Source organism: Trachymyrmex septentrionalis, unplaced genomic scaffold, assembly GCF_001594115.1.
Source record: "Trachymyrmex septentrionalis isolate Tsep2-gDNA-1 unplaced genomic scaffold, Tsep1.0 scaffold2, whole genome shotgun sequence".
Taxonomy (NCBI): Eukaryota; Metazoa; Arthropoda; class Insecta; order Hymenoptera; family Formicidae; genus Trachymyrmex; species Trachymyrmex septentrionalis.
In genome coordinates this window covers 1,413,632-1,437,558 of record NW_017305179.1, presented here as the reverse complement: position 1 = coordinate 1,437,558, position 23,927 = coordinate 1,413,632, and the positions used below count along the sequence as shown (strand labels likewise).

Genomic DNA, 23,927 nt, shown 5'->3' with positions numbered 1-23,927 from the left:
AAACGGCATGCATTAAACATCATGCATCACGCATGCCGGCGCACTGATCCATCGTCGCGACCGACGTCGGGCATAAATGCGTCAGTCAGGACACGACATTAGCTGCGACACCACGACGTTATCGGAGTACCTATCGGTGCTTATCTTCCGCTTATCACTCTGACATCGCACGTTAATACGTATTATCGAGAGACTAGAATTTAGATAGTGATAATAAATAAAAAATAATTTAATTAATAACATTCAAAAAATACTGCGCTCGCAGGTGAATTTTTTAAAACGAGAAATGCCCCGCTCTATTAAATTCATAATATCAAATTATATTGAATTTCAGTTATTTTTTTATTATTTCTATAGGTCGCCACCGCTCCTACTCAGTATTAATTCAAAACAATGGAATTAAACAGTTTAACTTAAGAAAATGTATTAAATTTGACTGAAATTGAGTCAAATTTAATTTATTGCTTACTAAGTGCGTTGACGTTATTTACTTTGAAACTAATTATGGAAATTGATTTACATTTTAACATATAACAAAAAGTTATAGTTAAAGTCAAGGGATTGAGTCATTATTACGTGATATCTCTCTCTCTCTCTCCAATAATGTGTGTTTATTTTTATTTAAAAAATATCAATAATCTTGTTGATCGAATCAGGAACGTGACATGCGGAAAAAAGGCATTCAATTATACTTGTATGATCAAGTTCTTTTTTAATTTTCAATTATTTTATTTCGATAGATCTTTCTTTTGCTTTTCGAATTTATAAGTTATTTTAATTATTTTTGATTGTGAGATAAATAAAAGAGTATTACAAAGAAGAAGTACATACATACATGCATGAACTTTCTCGTTTAAATAAGATTTTCTGTAGTCAGGTCGCGCAACTTCGGTTGCTTCGGACACATTTTATTAGTAGGCGCCTGCTCACGCATACACGCACATCGTTTTCTATCCAAGAGGCGCGGCGATCTGCTCTATTATTACACGAAATTGCCTGGGAAAACTTTCATTAACTTGTCCGATGCCTAATTCATGAGAGACGGACCGACGCGATATCGTATAATCCGCGCCCGTGGCTCTATGGAGGCGCGAAGGGGATTGAAGGAGTCGAGGAGAAGGGATGGGACAATCGGCGAAATGATTTCGGAGGTACGAAATGAAATAAAGATGATCTCGCGTTCGGCTGCGGATGCAAAAGCACAGGTGGAATTGAGATTCGGCTGACGCTCATTTTCATTCCGATATATTCTGCGAATCGTCATTTTAACGTGTTTAACTCTTTCACATTTCACTTTAGGGCCACCGTTTTATTTTTTCACCCTTTATTATCTCGCACATGTGAGATCGAATATCCATTTCTTTCGTTCTCGTGTCAAAGATTCACAAATATTGCATCTTGAAAGTCTATTTTTTTATTATACGTCTCACAGACATATACAGGATAAATTACACAAATTATTATATTTGCAAGTTTTCAATTAAAGAAATTTTTTGTCCTTATATGCTACTTCTTGTTTCTACGATGACAGATTGTTAATTGTCATTTCTTCAAAATCTTTAATGCTGATCTTCTTAATAAAATATGAATTCTTTGCGTTATTAGATAATGTTAGCTTGTGAATTATTTCTAAGACTTAGACATATATTATTTTTATTAATTTTATTTATTTTCCCGTAATCTACAAGAAAGAGGTTTATTATACGAATTGTTGAGGGATTTATTGTGAGAATCATCAACAAAAGAATTTAATGAATCTTTCATCAATTTGTTGTTGTTAAATTTTTTATTACTTAATTATAGTGATTACAAATGCAAAGAAAGAGACAATCTGTTGATTAAAGTAAACAGTCAATTCGAATCAAAGAACAGTTTTAGGAGTAAGTTGCGAATCAACTCTTTCCTGCCATCTATTCAAAGTGGATTCAACTAACTTTTACTTGAATCGGGACTTCAGTATTAAAGAGTCCAAGAATAGATGTTTTATCCTTATTTTAAATGAAACCTGTTTACTGGCGCCTCTATGTGTACACACGAAACGTTGAACTACCTAGCCAAAGATCTTTCCGGTAGGTAATAGTCTTTTTATGATTTTATGTTACACGTTGTTTGATTTATAGAATTCAGTTGCATAACAATATGTTTTATAAAAATAATAATTAAAAACCGGAACTATTTAAACCTAAAAACAGAATTAAAAATGTCAAGAATATTATAGAACCGTCAAGAATATATATAATATAAAAAATAATGTCTCTATACAACACATATATAAAAAAAAAAACTGAGAAGATTAAATATAATATTATTGCTAAACGTTTACATTTGTTTAGAAAGAGTGTGTAAATAGTTTTTATTTTTTAAGCTCTTCTGTTTTGACTGAATACAATTACGATAAAATTTTCGCAAAGTTAGAATTATATCACATATGCAATCATTTTATTTTCGTTGCTCCATTTTTATCGAATGTATTTGCAATCAGGAAGCCATTGACAGAACTTAAAATTTTTCTATCTAAACTGTATCTATATATTTTTAATTTGCGATTACAAACAAAATTTTATTCGGCAAAAATAGATCTTCCTACAGAGGACCACCTCGGTTCTTTTCTTGCGTTTTTCACGACGAAATTGGAGATCGTGGATATGTTATCTGCCAGAAATATACACTAGATATACGTATTTCACGCTCTGTGCGCACATAGAGGCGCTAGTAAACAGGTTTTATTTAAAACGCTGGTATGTCCACTCTCTTTGCAGAATTCTTTTTGTTGTAATCCCTTACCGACGTCTTGCCGTTGTAACAATAATCATCGGAATTTCATAGTACCGTATAAAAATCGCAGTGCACAATCTGTGGCAGAACGTGATTTTATCGGCACTTTTCATCCGGCTCTTCGGTCGTAAACAGGAATATTGACTTTTAGTCATTATCTCTCGTGAAATAACAGTCATTTTAACATATCAAAAGTAAATATTTATGTACTTTGTAATATGCAAAACATGTAATAATAAATATTATTCCGAATATTGTTTTGAAATTTTTTTTATACCGCCGAAGGAGACACTCCGTGTAGTCAAAACATTCGGTACTCTGATTATGTATCAATAAAAATTATTAGATTACTAAATTAATTGACTCTTTATAACGTCGTAAACTTGCTCTTCGTTGGCTTTATTTTTTTACATGTTATAATTAGTGAATTACTTCAATTATCACCCTCTCATTTCTTCCCACCCTTTCATCTCTTCATGCAACTATTTTCTTCCGCGCCTCTCACCTCATCAGAATATCATCGGCCTCTCCGCGCGTGTACTACCGGATATAACGTACAAGTCTCGTTACAACGAGGGTGAGAGTGAAGGTGAAGATTCGCGTGCGCGAGCTTGCACGAGAGAATTCCTCATTGCATCCACCTTCCTCTATTCTCGTTTTCTCCTTCACCGTCTCTCTCTTTCTTCTCTTGGAAGTTCATAAATGAGTATAGAGGCCCGAAAGCGAAGAGAGTGTATATTTAACACGCTACTTTGTTACTGGTCGCGCAACACGCCGGGAACCCGTTCGCGGAAGAACTGCACCCACGAGAAATCGGCGGGGACCTTCGCCTTCGTCGAAGCTGAGAGAATTCCACGCACGGGAAATTAGGCCCTGCGTGCTGCATAGCGATCGCGTGCGCGGAAACAGTAGCCGGGTCCTTTCAGGTGACCTCACGTGATTCGACGCGGATACTGGCTACCGAGTTACTTCATGGTGGCGGATCGTAGCTGCCGCCTCTTCCTGGCGATCGGGGGTCCAATCTCGGCGTCTCTCTTTAAACTCATATTATTTTACACACTGTATGGCACTTAAATGATTGCGATTAGAGGCCGGAAAAATAATTTCTATTCTCGACTGCGGACTATTTATCGTCCTTGTTACCATTGGGTGGATTGCCATTTCTGATAACAGACGCGCTGCAACTTTGTCCCAGCAGCGTAATTCTGTCTCAATGATAAATGGCGTAATCGCTAGAGATTGCAACATGCAGGCACGTTTGTCACGTGACGATATATTTGTCATGTAATAGAAGATTCCCGATATTTAACAATAAGAGTTTGTATTTAACGCGTTGCATTTAACACGAGGTACAGCCGTACAGGCAAATTGCGTAATAATGTGTCATTATATTTGACGAGAATCACAGACTTTTTTATATATCAGAGTGGCGAAACTTTCCTATGACTTGCATGAATAGATAAGTGTTTGTTGCAATCTCGAGAAACTGTGCTGGTGAACATCTGACAATTGATATCTAGAAAAATAATTAATTTGAAGATTCTCAATTTAATTAAAAGAAAGAACAGTAGTTAATGAAATTGTAGTCTGAATAACATTCATAATGAAAAAAGGTAAATAATACACTTATATGTACATTCTATAACATAATATATAAAATGTTAATAAAGCAACTTAATAATTTTTTTTTTATGAAGGAGAAACATATAATATGAAAGTCAGATATGTAAAATTATATTTTTTCATTTAAAGATTTGTATATAAAAAATAGAAACCAGACGCTTGAATTTAACTTAAAAAAAGAAGAAAAAAATGAATTTCATCTTAACTCAGGCTTCAGAACTTATAATTCTGAAGCCCAAGATAATACGTTGCATTAAAACTTTACAGTTACGAGTCTTCGTGCAAAATTATATACCTATAGTATTGAAGTTACACTGAATGTTAAAAGTGGACATGATTTTCTTCCTGTCTACATCCTAATAATCCTACTACTTCTTTTACGTGTCGCGATTTACTATCAATCAGCTCGTAAATTTGCAAAACACAGCACTGTTGGCACTTTCTGTCAATCATCATGCATCGATTATCGTTTACTATGTAGCAGTCGACATCACTTCCCACGTCATTAATTCGCCTTGTACCCTAAAATTAACGGGATGCGTGTCTAACTTTTTCACGTACAGCACAGTAAATTATGTGTTGTACGATAAGTATACTTCGCCCGGTAACAGAAATTACAAGTGCCTGCTAGTACGTTACATTCCTAATATGTGTATCCGAGTTTGTCCTCCTGCGGCTACATGTGCATGCACAGGGTGTTTCGAAACCACCATCACGTTTGCCTTCAATTGTTTTTCTTCGTAAGTTCGAAACTATTTAGCCACAGCGACTGTCGATTAAAAGAAATTTAAATCTTTATTTTTTTACTCTTAGAATTGCAATTTTCCCTTGCTTATTTATTTTACACAAGTAACAGTTTAATTCTATCAAAGTTGAACTTTATAATTCTGATAATTTTTTAACATCTGTTTTAAGTATTAAAATATGAAATATGTATTTAAGACAAATAAATTCTTTTTATCTAAAATATAATTTACTAGATGATAGTCGAAGAAGAAATTCTATGCGGACTCTTTGATGAATTATTTCCAAATTCTAATATCTCTAATCGGAAAGTGTGACAGTTTCGAGACACCCTATGTACACTGATTCGTGTGCACCGCACCTGCACGTAGGTCTGGAAAATACGAGCTCTCACGAATGGCAATTTAGCCTATCACGTCAACATTTAAGATATGCTTTGGAGTGCGCCGTGAATTGAAATTTAACGATGGAAACTTTATTAGTGGAAAAACACGCGGAAAACAGCATACAAAACAATGCACAGCTTGATACATAGTAAGAGCATATGTCGCGAGAGTATTGTTAATTTATTGTTTTCACTGATTCGATTTAAAAATATATGCTGATTTAGAACGGATGTTCTCATTTATCTGCAATGTTAGGGTCAACTCTTCATCTAAAAAGAATGTAGATATTTAAAATAGATGTAAAATAAAATCTTATCAAAATTCTTAATCAATGCTTATCAAATATCTTAATCATTGCTTGAAATAATTTCAGACATATAGATAAAAAGATTGGAAATATTTCCACAAGGCAATTATAACTTTACCAAAATAAATAATAATATTATTGACAATTCCGGATAAAATTAAATTAAATATAGATTCTCCCGTCTGTATTGTATTAAATAAAAAAACCAAAAATGATCATTCAACATCGCATTAACCTCATTTATAATCTCTACGAATTGCAAATGAGATTAATATGTAATGTTATCACTAGAAAATATAAGCTTACACAGTCGATCAATAATTCTCAGGCTGAGTACAGATATGTAATGTTTTATAGATTATTACGCAACTAGAACACAACTTATATCGCCGCGTGCACGAAATAAGTAATGATATAATTGGAAAACTCCTACTAAATATTGATTGTAAATTCTGTAAAGGGATACTTACGTTAATTGCTTCTGTGAGAAAAATTACAAAAAAAATACGTAAAATTTTTGCAATTCTTTTTTTGCTAATTTTTCTGCTCTAACCATGTAAATATATTATACAATTGTGACGGTTATATCCTTATTATCTCAGCTAAAAATACATTTCGCAAAGATATAATTTTTATCGTATTCTCGAAATTACGAGAGAGCACACGCGAATATCGAAAATCTGCTCAGCTGTTCGAATAAAAAAAAAAGGACAACAGAGAAACAGATACGAGCCGGTTAAATCGAACATAAACAGCGGAAGCGAGTAATAATCAGCGTCGCGTTTAAATTATATTTATCTATCTGAGCATGTGTCAAACAACCCGACATTGCAGTCAAGCGCAATATTGCACATGCTGTAACTCACTAGGAAAATGAGATCCAATCGCTGCATCTCGCGTAGGAAATTAAATTGAAGAATCATATATTGTAAAAAGAGAGAGCTTAGATTTAAATTTCGAAGCTTTCTCGAACGACTGAAAACAAATAGTTTTTATCCGAGTATGAGGTCGAACAAGCAATTGAGAGAGGGACATTTCTTCGTTAGCTTTCGTCATGTTAAATTGCTGTGTCTGACGCGCTCGGTATAGACTTTGATTCGTGATTGAGTCCATTGGCCATAACTGTAACCACATATCACTGTCCGAATCCCGTAAGTTTATAACCAAATAATAGAAAGTAGTTTCAATAATATGTAATATTTAATTTTTTTGTGCATAAATGAAGAACGATTAAATAAAAGTTATATGTGCTTTTTTATAACTTTTTCCATAAAATTAGTTAACGTAATCAGTTTTCTTTCACAGTTAATACTTAATAATTTGTTTATAACAATTGGTTGATTTTTATGATGTATTTTTACGTTAAAAATATTTTTTCATGATTCTATTTTTAATTTTTTTAACTGGTTTAATCATTAGCTTTAATTACATTTACGCTACATATGTGCGATATCTTAACTCTTTTTAAAAATAAAATATTATTGAAAAATGTATTGATTGCATGTTTTTCACGCAACGTTTCTCAATTAATGTCACGAGTTATGATTTATATGCAACGTAATCTGTTTTTAATTTGTATTATTTTTTTTAATGAATCGTTAATGGCGTAATTACTTATTAATGAGATTTTATTAATTAGTCATGTCTGTAAAAGCTGCAAGTCACAATTATAAATGCAATATGTTATTATTTTCCCCGGGGAAAAAATATTTTATATATATAGACATATTTTATGTATAATTATATATAATTGTATATAAAAGATGTCAATTATTTATAATTACATATAATTTTATATAATTGTATATTTATATAATTATTTATAATAATATATAATTGTAAATGTAACATTTTTGCTGGAAGTGCAATAAAAAAAATTGCATATTTTCTTGTGCATATATATAATTATATAAACATCTTTTCTGATGTTTTTAACACAAGTATGTAATTTTCATTTTATTATATTTACAAAAGTTGAAAATAAGTAATCAAATTTGTACGTAATAATATGCAAAAATAATACTGTAAATTGAAGGAAGAGAGATTTCTTTTATATCTCGAACAAAAAGAAGTTATCAACAGATATATTAGTTACGTGATAATGATAAAACTGCTATTTATAACATTAATGAAAGCGAAAACACATAATTTCAAAATCTTTTTAGATTTTGAAATTATGTGTTTTCAAGTCATCACAAATATTTTTAAAAAATTTCTAACATTATCGCTTGAAAACAAATTGGAAATAGAGGGGCTAAAATTTAAAACGTAAAAAATATTCGCAAATAGAAGGGATTGAAATGTATAAATATTTTCACACATATGAAAAATGTTTATCCAATTCTTATAATTGCCAGAAATCGAATTGACTTTGATTAAGTGAGTTGTGTATTTTATTTAATCTGGACCGTCGCGCGTCGCAAACAGATATACAAATTGTGCACTGCACAAAAAAGTATATTAACAATTTCTTTTGGAACGTATAATATATATATATATATAATATTGTATATATGTATAGCAATTTACAGAAAAATTTGAAAGAATTGGTTGTTTATTTTCCGACACTATTAATATCTTTCAATACTGAGTCATTTTGGTACTAAGATACCGATCATGTAGTACCTTCTTTATGGTAAAAATATGGAAAGTGTAAGATTGTTCAATTAATACTAACAAAATTTCCACTTTTTACATTTCTGTCTTAAGAAAAAGTTATTATATTCTATAACACAAAAGAAAATTGGGCACTTTCTGAAAAGATATTTAAAAAATTATTTTAAAAAAAGTTTATTTAAAAGATTAATAAACATATTAAAAAGATTGCCAACAAAGACGTATTGTTTTGCACAAAAGCGTCTTGTTAGCGACATCTGATAGCATAATCAGCTAATTTAAAAATCAAATCTTATTAAATTTTTTACGCTGGATTATATTCTGGTTTCGTTACTGATAGGCTTTAATAGCAATTTTGCTGACGCCTAATCATTTGCAAGCTACTATTGTCTATTGTATTTATGCTTATGTTAACTATAGTCTATTGCACAATATTTTATGTCTGCATATTACTCTGTTAATATAGTCTTTTTTATATAGCTTTGCAATAAACTAAATTAAAATTAAAATTAAATTATTAGGCTCATTAATTATTTTTTATTCAATAAATCATCGAATGTTTAAATATTAATATATAAATTCGAGTTTAACAAAAAAATTAAAAGTTTGGAAGTTTATGTGCTTTAATACGCACGCTTAAAATTTATAAATTAAGTTAACCAAATATTAAGCGATGTAGATATTTTCAAAATATCTAGATTTGTTTTGTATAGTATAATCAAAATTTGTGGCTTACAAGTTAATATTTATATTATTGCCTAACATATAATATTATAGCATAATATAACAATTTAATAATAAACATTAACGAAAAACAGATTACTATATTATATTAATCATTTCTTTTCTTTAATTAAATATAAAGAGATATTTTTTCAGGTGATTTTCACGTTACAATGGCATTTATAACGGCTTACTGGGGCCTGGACGTCATGATAGTTCTGATGACTCTTATTATAACTGTCCATTTTTACATGGCGCACAAATTCAATTACTGGAAAAAGCGGAACGTTTTGCATGCACTACCGATATCAATTTTGGGCAATTTTAAGGATTGCCTATTACTAAAGAAATCTCCTGGCTATCTTCTGAAAGATTTTTATGATCAAGGGAAAGGAATGCCTTATATCGGTTTCTACATATTAAACAAACCATCCTTAATGGTTCGCGATAGAGAACTTATTAAAAATATTTTAATAAAAGACTTCGATTACTTCATTGATCGATTCGCCACACCTAGCACGACTGATCGTTTGGCTTATTCCAGTCTCTTCTTTATCAAAGATGCAGCCTGGAAGATCTTAAGAACAAAGTTATCACCAACCTTCTCATCTGGCAAATTGAAAAAAATGTTCGAGCTGATGTTAGAATGCGGTGACAATCTAGATACGTATCTCGAATCGATAAAATTGGAAGGTAAGTACTGAAAGTTACCAATTGTCAAAACGCATAAAAGTCATACTATGATGTAATTGAAACAACAATATAAATATTAAATCAACATATTGATGGCAGATAAAAACATTGAACTGGACGTGAAAGACTTATCCTCCAAATTCTTTATGGACATAGTTGGTACTACTGCGTATGGACTTAATGTGAACTCGTTAAATAATCCAGATAACGAGTTCCCAAAGTATGGCAAACAAATTTTTAAGATCAGCGTTTTACACTCTATCGAGTTTTTCGCGATATTCTTTTTACCAAGTTTAGTTTATTTTATCAATGCAGAATTGTTTAATAAGAAAGTTACTGTCTTCTTACGTAATGTGTTTTGGCACACAATCACTCAACGCATAAAGTCTGGTAAAAAGAGAAATGATCTCATAGATGCTCTTATTGAATTAAAAGGAAAGATTTACAGAGATCAGGACAGTGAAAAAGAATTTAGTAAGAAAATAATTCTTCAAGCTAGTATATAATTGACTTGCATTAAAAAATCAGAAATCTCATTCAATTTGTCTAAGCAATAGTTGCAGTAGCTAAAATTAATTATAGTAAGAACTAAGAAATGGAAATTTTAGAAAAAATACGAATTAAAATTTTAGCATTTGATGGCGACGATCTACTAGCACAGGCAGCTATTTTCTTTATAGCTGGTTACGAAACCTCTTCAACAACAGTGACTTTTACTTTATACGAACTCGCAAGACATCCAGAAGTACAAAACAGGCTTAGAAAAGAAATTCTTAATGCGCTCGACGAAACCGATGGCAAAATTACATACGACATGGTATGCAAATCATGCGTTACTTTTTTACTATCAAAAAATCTCATACTGCATAAAACAGAAATAACTTATGTATATATATATATATATATATATATATATATAGAGAGAGAGAGAGAGAGAGAGAGAGAGAGAGAGAGAGAAATATACCGAGCTAGTTTAAAGTATTTATCTTATTTGCATGCCAACAGGTTACAAAGTCGTTACCGTATCTCGACATGGTAGTATCCGAAATTTTGAGAATGTACCCGCCATTGCCGTTTTTAGATCGTATAACGAAGGAAACTTACAAGGTACCTAATTCCGATTTAGTTCTCGAGAAGGGTACACCAATTTTTATTTCGTTACTTGGTGTGCACTACGATCCGGAATACTATCCTACTCCAGATAAATTCGATCCGGAACGATTCACCGAGGAGAACAAACGTAATAGACCGTCATGTGTCTATCTTCCGTTTGGAGCCGGACCACGTATGTGTATAGGTAAGAACATCGATTGTGACAGAAATCAAGTTTTGACAGAATTATACAATACATGTGTAAAATGAAGAATGAAACCTAAATAAAAAATTAAAGCTAAAGCACAAATTTACATTCTTTGCCTTGTTATATAAATCATAAATTCTATATGTATATGTAAATACGCTCATTAGAATGATGTAGACACTATCCAATTGAATTTTTGAACTAAAATTTACTTATATTAATTATAATTTTGCAAAGGTTACATATATATATATATATAAATTTTTCTATTATTTATTGAGGCAATGCCATTAACTTTTGTCTTATTTATTAGAATAATTTGTAAAACGTCTCATAGTATATATAATATACTGTTATGTATTCCGTAGGTTTTCGTATGGGACTTTTACAATCAAAACTGGGAATTATTGTAATTTTAAGGAAATACGAGGTGGAACCATGCAAAAAAACTCTAATACCAATGGTTATCGAATCAGCTAGTTCCTCCACAACGCCATTGGGTGGTACTATGCATCTCAACATCCGCAGAATTAACAATAATGCTAATTAAAAATTGATAGTAAAATAATTTAATAAAACAAACATTAATTAAAAAATACAGGCGACTGGAAGCAGTAATAGCGCAGTAATTGGTGCGTTTGATCTTGACAATAATATATTTTATTTTTTACATGACAAATCGATCATTCATTTATTTAACGAATTTATAAGGCCCTCAAGCATGCAGTCAAGAAGTGCAGTAGCGATCATTTAGCCGTACAGCTTCTTGACGGTCACTTTCTTAAAATTGAAAATTAAGAGACTCTTCTTACTGCACACTTCGATTTAATACATCACACACATTGATATTAACCAAGAACATCATATATAATAATTACTTCATCGCTGAAGATGGCTCGAATGGAACTAAAATATTCGACCGGTTTGTCATGTAAGAAGTGAAATATACTATTATCAAGATCAAATACACCAATTACTGAGGTATTATTACTTAGTCGTCCGTATTTTTTAATTAATGTTTGTTATCTATTATCTCGAGAACTCAATTAAAATGGTCAACTGGATTATAGTGAAGAAAAAACTTGGCGTGCTCAAGTTTTTTCTTCACTATAATCCAGTTGACCATTTTAATTACTTTCTTATCTATCTTATATGTCTTGCGTTATGAAATACTTGGCTAATTTATTTCATATCCGTTTTTTATTAAAAGGAACGTAATATTCAATATTTTTTTTATGTACTTGGCGTACATTTTTTCTATTTTAAAAAGATTTTTTTATGAGTCGTTCTATTTTCTATTTTAATAAAAATTTGAATACCGATTATTAAACAATACTGAATCTTCATGTATTTATATTTTTTAAGTACACTTTATATCTTTAAGTTTAGGAAACAATATTTATAAATATATAAAATGTATATGATAATTTTCATATCATTTCTTTTACAAAAAGTCAAGTTGAAGAAATAAAAAAGTGCTTATACGTAATTACATGTATACATAAATTATTATACAATATAAAGATGTTTTTATAAAAATATCTAGAAATATGCGTGTTTTTTTATTTCCAGTATTTTAAAATGATATTTCTTATCATTTTAAAATACCAGAGATTTATCATTCTGTATAATTTATTTCTAATTTTTTTTCATTTATCATTAATTAATTATGATGAATTATGTGATTTGTAGTTAAACGATATTTCGTTTAAAACGGTTATATATATATATAAAGAAACTGGTGCCGATTTTTACAAAATGTTAAAAGAATTATCATAACCCACGCTTCGTGATTTCGGATTCATTCCATGTTAAGATCTACATATTTATGCGAGACATTCTTTTAAAAAATGAAGCTTATAAAAAATGAGAGACGTTCTTTCTTGAGCGATGATTCTTTGCCTCGTCTTATACGGCTCGCTACGTACAAATCGACGTTTCTGATCTCGCCAATAAAAGATTTCGACAATCAGAATAAGTATTTTTTATTTCACTCCGTTTGTGTTTAATTACTTGGTCTTACTATTCATCATTTTTGTCAGTGGACCTACTGGAGACAGTTAAAAAAAACGCATCAATAATAGTAGGGCGACGTGGAAAACTAACTAACTGAAAATTTATTAGATGTATTTTACTTTGAATGTTTACACGTTGCTTCATTCTGTCTTAATTATATAATGAGCGAAAAAACAGATAGAATGAAGTTTATAGCGTGAAAACGAGTGAATTGTTTCTCATATTTACGAACGTTATATGCTCCTAAGTGTCGAATGGCATTTTCTGCGCGTGCGTGGGGCAAGAAATTAGAGGAAGGCGGAGCCGAATGAAAAATCAGTTGAGAGATACAAATATTGCTCTGATTGAGCTCTGAGATAAATTATTTATTACTTTTAATTTCGTTCATAATCGAGCTTTAGTAACATGTAAGGAAAACTCGTGGTTACATTTCAGTACAGTGTATACATGATCAAAAGACACAGTAGTGTTTCGCACCAAGTGAACGCGACAGCGCGACAGCGTACTTCAAATCTACGTAACTTCTACGGTATGCTTGAGTTGCCACTACGAATGCTTTGAAGCATTTGATTAATCAATCGGAAGAAAAAATTTTACTAATTGTAAATAAAATTTTACCAATCAAAAAATGCTTCGTAGCGGCAACTCGACCGCACTCTTGGTTTGTGTTTAATATATATAAAAGATCGTTTTACAATTTCATTCCAAAAGTGGCTAAAAATTTTCGGCTATATTATCTCAATTTTCTCCAGAAATGTGACATGACAGACAAATTTTGGAGACAGTATTGTTTTCAGCGTCAAAAAATACTTCGCAAGGCAAAGACAAAATCAGTGTTCCACAATGTTATACAAATCGAATTATTGGATCCGTGCAAAAGTTCGTGTCCGATTTATTATTCGAAGTTTAGACAGCTGCAATTTTGTTAAAAATAAACGAAATTTAATTTTTAAAAAAGGGCTTGAAATCTCTACTTTCGAATGGTTACTATATTTTTTTTAATTTATGTGAGTTTTGTAATTTTTACATATAGTAAACTACGAGCTGAAAAAAATGAAAAATTTTTTTTCGCTGTAGATCTGTAGCGGGCCTAAAAAAATTTGTGAAAATTTTCGATTCTCTATCATAAAAGCTTGAAGCTTTCCGTCAACAAAATCATTTTTTTTTAATGTGGCTACGATTTTTTATTACTGAGTTGTTGCAAATTAAATAAAATGAATATTTTGACTTTAATTGCTTATAACTTTACATTAAAATCATCACAATTAAAAAAAAATAGATTCTTAAATTCTCTTATCAGATAGAGTGAGATTTAGATTTTATTTTATTTTTAACAAAAATAACAGCTATTTAAAGTTTGAATAAATCGAGCACAAACTTTTGCACTGATCCAATATTTGTTCCTACCTAGTTCGTATCTGCTTTTTCTCTATTGATAGACAATTAAGGATGTGTGGGTGAAGAGTTGCAAAATTAATGTATATACGTAACATACTTCCACAGTTTAATGAAAGTAATTGATTACAAAAATGAGTTCTGCCCGAAGGACTGTCAAAATAGCGTATCTATCAACGTCTGGTCAACGACTGATTTATTCCGCGCAGATCGCACAACGCTATCGCGATGGAGTGAGAGTTCTTAGTCCAATTATACGTGATCGAGCGAATTTCCTGATAGCCAATCCTCGTGATTTAAGGAACTCGCGCATCGGTTACTATTACGATGGAATTTTCCTATTGCGACAGGCTCGCGCGTAAAACTTCTCGAATGTTCTTTTTATAATAGAACGACGTAAACAAAACGATTAGTTCTTTATAAGTAATATTATAATATTATGTTAAAATTATGTCAAGATGATTAACGTCAAGACTAAAGTCAAGATGATTAATGACTAAAAGTCCGACTTATTTTAATGTCACTTTGACGTCACTATAATGTCACTTTTATCGTGACTTGTTTGGGACCAAGCAAACGACGACACGGAATATGCGCTGACGAACGGAAATATGCCTACAGATGATTATGAAAAATTACATTTTTTTGATGAGCAAATGCAGAGCTATAGATACATCAAATGTTAAAAACGGAGATTAGAGAAGTTACGTGTATAATTTCTACATTACAATAATAATATACATTTATATAGTGAAGGCGGAACCAAAAGGAGAATAGGAAGGGAAGTTACAATGCATAAATACAGTTGCGTGGATGATACAGAAGTTTATTCGACTTTCGTAACTTGTGAAAATTGTCATGCTTACATTGAAAATTTTGTGTTGTAGTTTTTAAATATTTCGTGTTTTACTTAACGGTGAGAATCAATTCAATTTGTTAATAAAAGTAAATTTTACTAATATAGGTTCGTTTTAACTCTCGTAATAGTATTTTTAATAATCATACATTGATTAGATTATTTTATATCACATCTTACAACTACTGATTGAACTAGATGATTATTTGTGATTGATGATGTGTATTTATAAATGTATCGAAAAGTTTTTCAAATATTGATATAATCTTCATTTTTAAAACATAATTAATATATTATCATATAAGTGTTGTGACACACCTAGGTGTACATATAAGTACAGTACCTATAAAGATACTTTTTATATACCTTCTGATTAAAAATATCAATGGACGCAATCTCCTAAAATTAACAATTTTCGAGATATAACTGTTCAAACTTGATTAATTTCTATTTCGGATATTGGGCGATATAAACTTGATTTCACATGATCCTACAGACTTGAAAAAAATATCTACTTGAATTTTATAATAACATGCGAAATAAGACTACGCCCATTGACACTTTTAATCAGGACACCTGGAACTACAATTTCTCAAAATATAAGAAGATTTGATCGAGAATCAAAATCCATAAGAAACGTACAGAGTTTTTCTCATACAATGAAATTTGAAACACTATTGACACTTTAAAAAAAACATGATAAATGACAATTATGTAAACATTTTTCTAAATTAAACATAAGTAATAGTTTAATGTAAAATAAAATTCGTTTACACAGTTTCTTTTTTTCATAAGAAATATTTAAAATAATTAAACCTTTCAGGTATTTCTCTGTATCTGTATCTATATTTAGATAATTTTTAAAATATATATCTATACTTATAACTAAAGCTGGGATGATATAAAAATGCATATTTTATATTAATATAAATACAAAACGGCTTGCATATCTACACGAATTACGTAAAAGCAAAGCGTTAAATTAAAGCTTACCTTTATTTTGCATATTTTACATATATGTATCTTTTTGAGCATATTTCTTGTAAAATTCCATATTTGCTCATACAGTCATTAGTATTTACAATTCTTTGAGAAATTAAATATTTCTAATTTTTTGTATTCAAATTATGTCACTTTGTGTTAATACTGTTTTATATATTTTTTGCTCAAAGTTAATTAATTTGTTTATTTTATTATATTTTTACAATTATTTCTTTCTGTGCTTTTCATTTAATAAATATATTGCATATTTTTGCATATTTTTACCAAATTTTATACATATAATATATGCATATATTCTTGTTTTTACATGCATATAATTCCCAGCCTTACTTATACTTTTCCTACACAATACCTATATCTATACTAAGATATCTTTCAAAAAGTATGTATTACAAAATTGCATGTCATTTAAGTAAAAGTAAGTTTCTACAATCTGGTTATAAATTGAAACATAACGCATCTCTACTTTCATAAGTACAAAACAACATATTTTTACAGCTACAAAATGGCACTGATAACGGCTTATTGGGGCCTGGATGGCATGATCATTCTTATGACTCTCATAATAACTGCCTACCTTTACATGACACGCAAATTCAAGTACTGGAAGAAACGAGGCATTTTAGAAATAACACCAATACCTTTCTTTGGCAATTTTAAGGAGTGTCTACTCCAGAAGAAAGCTCCGGCATATTTCCTAAAGGATATCTACGATGAAATGAAGGATCTACCCTATGTGGGCTTCTATGTGTTGGACAAACCCTTCCTGCTGGTTCGCAATCGAGAACTCGTCAAGAATATTTTAGTGAAAGATTTCAGTTACTTCTCTGATCGATACAATACGGCCGATCCGATCGATCGCATAGGTTATGCAAATCTCTTTTTTATAAGGAATCCAGCCTGGAAAGTAATAAGAACAAAACTTACACCATTCTTCACATCTGGAAAAATGAAGAAAATGTTTGATTTGATGTTAATATGTGTAAAGAATTTAGATGAATACCTCGATGCACTAGAATTGGAAGGTGAGTGTTAAATAATTCATGAGAAACAAAATATTATAGAATATAAAGAATTTAAAGTTCTAATACTATAATGTCGTAATTTTGTGTGTGTGTATATATATATATATATATATACACATATTATATATATGTACATATATATAAAATAATAAAAATTAATAATTAAACAAGTTTTTGATCAAATGAACTTTACTTAACAACTTTACAGAACAACAAGTCATTATGATATTCAAATGACTCTAAAATGATCATTAAAAGTCATTTTCCAATCATTTTTTATTCATTTTGACATTATCGTGACTTGATGTTCTACTTAAAGATATTACTTAATTTATTAACAATCTTGTTTTGAATTTTTAACAAACTCTATAATTTTTCTACAGTATAATTAGTGCGCAAAATATATAGTGGAGTATTTTAATCGCTCTAGGCGAATATCTCAGAAACTAAAAGAGATACAAGAACAAGTTTCATATGAAAGTTGTAGGTTTCCTTGGAGAGAAAGAAGGTGGAAATAACGAATTTTTTATAAGGGAGGCCAGGTCAACATGAATTTTTTTAATGAAATATTTTTTTATTGCATATTCTTGTAAAGCTCTCAAGGTTTGCTACAAAAATATGCAATAAAAAAATGAGGGGTTCCATTTAAAAAATTCATGTTGATCTTGACCTGAAAACCTACAATTTTTATATAAAATTTTTTCTTGTATCTCTCTTAGTTTCTGAGATGTTCGCCTAGGACGATTGAAATGCCCCATCCTGTGTACAACTTATGCAATCTGTAAACATTACCAGAAGGTTTGCGGATTATCGCCGTAATTTTATCTATTTCTGCTAACGTTTCGCGAATTATGACTTCTGCACACAGAACGCGGCAACTCCGCCATGCGGCAAGCGTTGTGCAGGAGCCATTAGAGCGAAACAGGATCAAGGGAGAGTGGAGCGGATTCAGCCGGGAGCCGCTATTTTCAGTTCATCGTTGGAGATATGGTAGAAGCGTGATAGAACATACGGTGCTGCACACACTAGTATTGTACCGCACTAATATTGTGTGTATGTCATATATGTATGTACGTACATACACATGCACATTTGCGGAAGTGCACAATAAATTGGCGGAATCAATCAAGAGGAATCAGAGAAGAGAACATTCTCCGCTTCATTCTTCCTTGATTCTCTCTGGGGCAAAGATAAAGTAAACGGCAAGTTTCACAAAATGTTAGCATTTCGCGAATAATAGATAAAAACGCAGCGATAACCCGCAAACCCTTGTAATATCTTTGAAGATAATACCCGTAAAAGTGTAATTCGTAAAAGTTTTATCAATTTAAAAATATAAAACAAGTAGATCAATGAAACTGTGTTTAAATAGCTTGCTTAATAATTTCAAAAAATAATTTTTTGTGTTGTATGATTAGGAATGTTAAAAATAATAATTATTAGATGATTAGTGAGAAAAAACTCGAGCCACGAAGTCATTATTAATTATTATTGATCTAAGTGTACTATTACGGTAACTAAACCCTAACCATCGAATTCTGAGCAATCATCATCAAGAGCTTAAAAGTCGATTATAGTGCTTAATATTTCCAAAGAAACTTAAAAATATAAAATCGAATTAAATAGCAAACTAATAAAATAAAAGATATTAAAACTTTTACAATGATCACAATCTTGATGTGATATACTCAACAAGAAGTATATGTACATTAATTATAAAACGTCAAGAAAGCGCTAAAAAAAATGTATATAACGCCTTACAAGCGCTGCTGTGCTACTTGGAAAGATTTAAGTCCATAGGCAACTAATCATAATCAAATAATCACTTATTTATTAGGAGCACTTATACATCTAGAGTAATAAAAAATTTATTTTTTAGTATTAGTTGTATTCATCTTCACCTTGGATTATGAAATAACACTAATATGATAGTATAACAGTATATAATTAGCGAAAATATTTTTATTAATTCACTTATTAGTCATAAAAAGGGCTTAGACTACATACAAAAAAAATGTTTTGAAAAAATTTTTCAAAATCCTGAGCCAAAACCTTGTTGACGCTTTCTCTTTTATTTATGTATATTATTTAAATCGTCACTGAAACCATTTGTCGAAAAATCGAAGGAAGTATTTAATGAGAAAGCAAAATTTTATATCTGCAAAAAAGAAATTCATTTTTTAATTATATGTAAATGTACGCAACAAAAACTTTCATATTTATTTATGTCGATAAAAATATAAAAATTAGAATAAGATATATTCATAGATAAATAAATCAAACTAGTAATATTAATGGCAGGAAATGGAAAGACAATAGAAGTAAGAGAGTTAACCGCCAAATTTGCTACGGATATAATCGGAAGCACCGCTTACGGACTTGATGTGAATTCGTTCAAAGATCCAAACGCAGAATTCCGCAAATACGGCAAGATGATATTTCAGTATGATACATATCGCGCATTTGAGATGCTCGCAATATTTTTCCTTCCAACTCTAGTCCGTTTGACGCGAATAAAGATGTTTGGCAAAGAGCCCACTGATTTTATGCGCAAAGTTTTTTGGGAGACACTAACTCAACGTATGAAATCTGGTTTGAAGAGGAACGATCTCGTCGATATTCTTCTCGAATTAAAAAATAATAATAATGATAACGATCTTAAAGATTTCAGTAAGTAAACTAAAATTTAATATTTATACTTTATACGAACTTTTTTTTAAATTATGTCTAATAAAAACAGAATGATATCTAATGATAAATTAAATTAATTGATCTAACTAATAATTCTGATAACGAAAATTAATTATAATGGAATGGATTGGAAACCTTTAAAAATTTAATTAAATGAAGTAAATTGTAGCATTCGATGGTGATGATCTTTTGGCACAAGCAGCCAGTTTCTTCTCAGCTGGTTTTGAAACCTCTTCAACGACCACGACGTTCGCGTTGTATGAACTCGCGATGCAACCTGAAATACAGAACGCTCTGCGAAAAGAAATTTTCGAGGCACTTGAGAAATCTAATGGAAAAATTACATACGATATGGTGTGCAGCTAATAATAAAAATAAAGCCTAAGAGTTTTGTTCTGTTTGTTATATACATTACTTTAAATACGAAGCACCACTACTGTTAATAATCCCCCCAAATTTTCCAAATTTAATCTTGTAAAACTGTAATAAACTTATTGCGAAAAATATTGCCTTGGTCGAGAGTCGAATCCGGACTTTTTGCATTCCGTGCGAGCGTCCTAAACCTTTAGACCACCGAAACCGAAACAACCTTCAGGACGCTCGTACGGAATGCAAGAGGTTCGGATTCGACTCCCGGCCGACGCAATATTTTCGCAAAAAATTTATTACAGTTTTTTAAGATTAAATTTGGAAAATTTGGGGGAATTAATATTTCAGATTGATTGCGTTGAAAGTATATTAGCACGCAATTATAATTTCTAAAAGTAATTCATTTAAATGAATATATATAATAATTCAACATATCTTAACATTGAGACCGTAGTGGCACTTCATATTTAAAGTAATGTATGTAACATAAACGATCTTATTGCCAATCTTATTACTGTTTGTTATAATTTAAATGAAAAATTGTCTGTACATATAATTTTTTATTACCAGGTATGGTCATTGCCATATCTCGATATGGTGATGTCAGAAACATTGAGAATGTACCCGCCATTGGGATATATAAATCGCATGGCTAATCAGACTTACAAAGTGCCTGAGTTCAATCTCGTAATTGAAAAAGGTACACCATGTTACATTTCGATGCTTGGCCTACATTATGATCCAGAATATTTCCCCAATCCCAATAAATTCGATCCGGAACGATTCAATGAGGAGAACAAACGTAACAGACCATCGTGTGTCTATTTCCCATTCGGAGAAGGTCCACATGCATGTATAGGTAAAAAAATTGAAAGATTTTAATATCCTCTCTATTAAAATATTAATGTAAATTTTTTTCTCTCCTTTCTTTGTTAATATAATATTATACGGTGCTGTTAAATATGCATTTCGCAGGCAATCGCTTCGGGCTCTTACAAACGAAGCTAACACTACTTAAGATCTTGAGCAAATGCGAGGTGACACTGTGCAAAGAAACTTTGGTACCAGTAGTAATTGATCCAAAAGGAGCCATGACAGTGCCGTTAGACGGTGTATTGCACCTCAATTTTCGAAAAGTTAATGCTATTTAAAATAATTTACAGAATTTTTTATTTTAAACCATAAATGTAAAATATATTCCTTTATACTAAATACGCGCTTTGATAAGAAACTTGTATAACTAAATGTAAAAATTAATAAAAGTAAATATATTGTATCATATTGTGTTTATATGTGTTGTCATCATATTTGTTTTTTACGCACTAAATTATTATTAAAATAATAAAATCGGCGTACGATAGTTTAGAAGAAACTTGTTATTTCTTTGTTGTATTATAAATCAATAGCAAATACTTAGTTAATTGCATATTACTTTTAATGCGTTTAACATTTTTTTTATTAATATTCTTATTTATGATATAAAAATCGCTGTCGTCTTTTAAATCGCTGGTCTTTATGGCGCGCTACTCAAATAGTTCGGTAGCTATTTTTCTTACAAACGGTAATCGATTTTAATTGCAGCAAACAACGGAGGCTTTTCAAACTCTACAAATGAAATTAAATTTTAGAATTCGATGGGGATGTTCTCACGGCGCAAGCGGTCACTTTCTTCTCAGCCGGTTTCGATACGTCCGCAGGGCTTATTGTTTTCACGTTGTATGAACTCGCATTACACCTTGACATTCAGAACACCCTAAGAAAAGAAATACACCAAGCGCTCAACAATTCTGATGGAAAAATTACATACGACGTGGTGCGTTAATATCATATGTTCCACCAATTAATTTCTGTGAAAAAATGTTGATATAAATACTGTTCATACTTTTGCCCAACCAAATACTTCTTTCGTCTATTGATTTCATTCCTGAGTAAATTTTAAAACTTGATAAATCTTATATCTAAATATAGGTAAAAATAATATTTTTATTCTAGATCATGTCGCTACCATACATGGATATGGTGGTATCGGAAACTTTAAGAAAATATCCTCCATTGGGATTTCTGAATCGTAAGACAATGGAGACTTACCAAATACCGAATTTTAATCTCGTACTTGAGAAGGATACGCCGGTTTATATTCCAATGCTTGCTCTACATTACGATCCGGAATATTTTCCCAATCCTGAAAAATTCGATCCAGAGCGATTCAATGAGGAGAACAAACGTAATATGCCATCATGCGTTTACTTCCCTTTTGGAGACGGTCCACATGCGTGCATAGGTGAGGCAATTGATTTTAACTATGACATCAAGAAAAGATTAAAATCGCACGCGAAATTAAAATCAGTAAAAATGGAAAATGCACACTTTATAACTACACAAACCTAAAATTTTACATTTCGACAATTAAGTTACGTACGAGTTGTTGTATTTTAATTACAAAATTGAATTTGAAAACATAAATTAAGTAGCGTATATTTTAAGGTGTTCGTTACATGCACAGATTGCGTTATAAATGAATCAGAAATAAAGAAATCAGCGGAAATAAATTGCGATACCTATATTACAATTACTTAATATTGATGCAATGAAATCTCAGATCATGATCATTGATAGTGATTATGCAATAATATTCAAGACTTTTTTTAGTTTAACTAGACTCTGCGATTACAGAGAATTATGGAATTGATGATTTCAATTACAAAGTTGCAAAAATAAGAAAAATAAAAATCAATTAACATTTAGAAATTAATTTTTTTTTAATGAGTTGTGTATATCATTGTATGTTTTACAGGTAATCGCTTTGCACTGTTACTGATAAAACTGGCGCTCATTAAAATGTTGAACAAGTATGAAGTAACACCATGCGAAAAAACTATGATACCCATGATCATTGATCCAGCACTGAGTTTGACAGGACCGTTAAATAGCGTAATATATCTCAACATGCGAAAAGCTAATACTGATTAAAATTTGACAAAATATTATTGATATATTATGGTATAATCACATTTTTGTATTAACATTATATTATGGTATAATCACATTTTGTATTAATATTTTACATTTACAGGCTAATCTGTAAGGATAAATCGAGAAATACGTTTTTTAGCACGGAAAAACTTCAATTCTTAATTTAGTTGTTGTAAAATGAGGAAAAATTCAATTCAACTTTAGAATTATGACTCTAAACTACCAACGTAAAATTTAAAATATACTTTGCTTACTTATTATTAAAAGATAATAATATAAAGAGGGATTTTTGTCAAATATTTCTTCATCACCCGCAGAATGATGGTTTTTCCTTTATTCGTCGACATTGTAAATATATATAGGAGGCAGCCACAAGAGCAGCCGGTCACATGCTGATGCGATGATATATATATATATATATATATATACATAT

At 30.7% G+C, this 23,927-nt stretch overlaps 2 protein-coding genes across 5 annotated transcripts; both read left to right on the top strand.

Annotated features, from left to right (window-relative positions):
• The first annotated feature begins 4,340 nt into the window (after window positions 1-4,340).
• Window positions 4,341-11,761, top strand: LOC108747460 (cytochrome P450 6k1-like). The gene is made up of 6 exons (XM_018484940.1): window positions 4,341-4,388; window positions 9,331-9,867; window positions 9,967-10,341; window positions 10,500-10,684; window positions 10,873-11,164; window positions 11,536-11,761. The coding sequence occupies exons 1-6, from the start codon at window positions 4,379-4,381 to the stop codon at window positions 11,715-11,717; spliced, it is 1,581 nt and encodes a 526-aa protein (XP_018340442.1). The 5' UTR covers window positions 4,341-4,378; the 3' UTR covers window positions 11,718-11,761.
• Window positions 11,762-13,628: 1,867 nt separating this feature from the next.
• On the top strand, window positions 13,629-23,526 carry LOC108747459 (cytochrome P450 6k1-like). Of its 4 annotated transcripts, none has more exons than XM_018484936.1 (6): window positions 13,629-13,712; window positions 16,935-17,461; window positions 19,763-20,131; window positions 20,322-20,506; window positions 21,092-21,380; window positions 21,497-21,758. In XM_018484936.1, exons 2-6 carry the CDS (start codon window positions 16,942-16,944, stop codon window positions 21,670-21,672), a joined length of 1,539 nt encoding a protein of 512 aa, XP_018340438.1. In that variant the 5' UTR covers window positions 13,629-13,712; window positions 16,935-16,941; the 3' UTR covers window positions 21,673-21,758. The 4 variants fall into 4 exon arrangements, with proteins under 4 accessions (XP_018340438.1, XP_018340440.1, XP_018340437.1 ...); XM_018484938.1 differs by lacking the exons at window positions 13,629-13,712; window positions 21,092-21,380; window positions 21,497-21,758 and adding exons at window positions 15,404-15,494; window positions 22,514-22,802; window positions 23,316-23,526; XM_018484935.1 differs by lacking the exon at window positions 13,629-13,712 and adding an exon at window positions 15,404-15,494.
• Window positions 23,527-23,927: the final 401 nt, after the last annotated feature.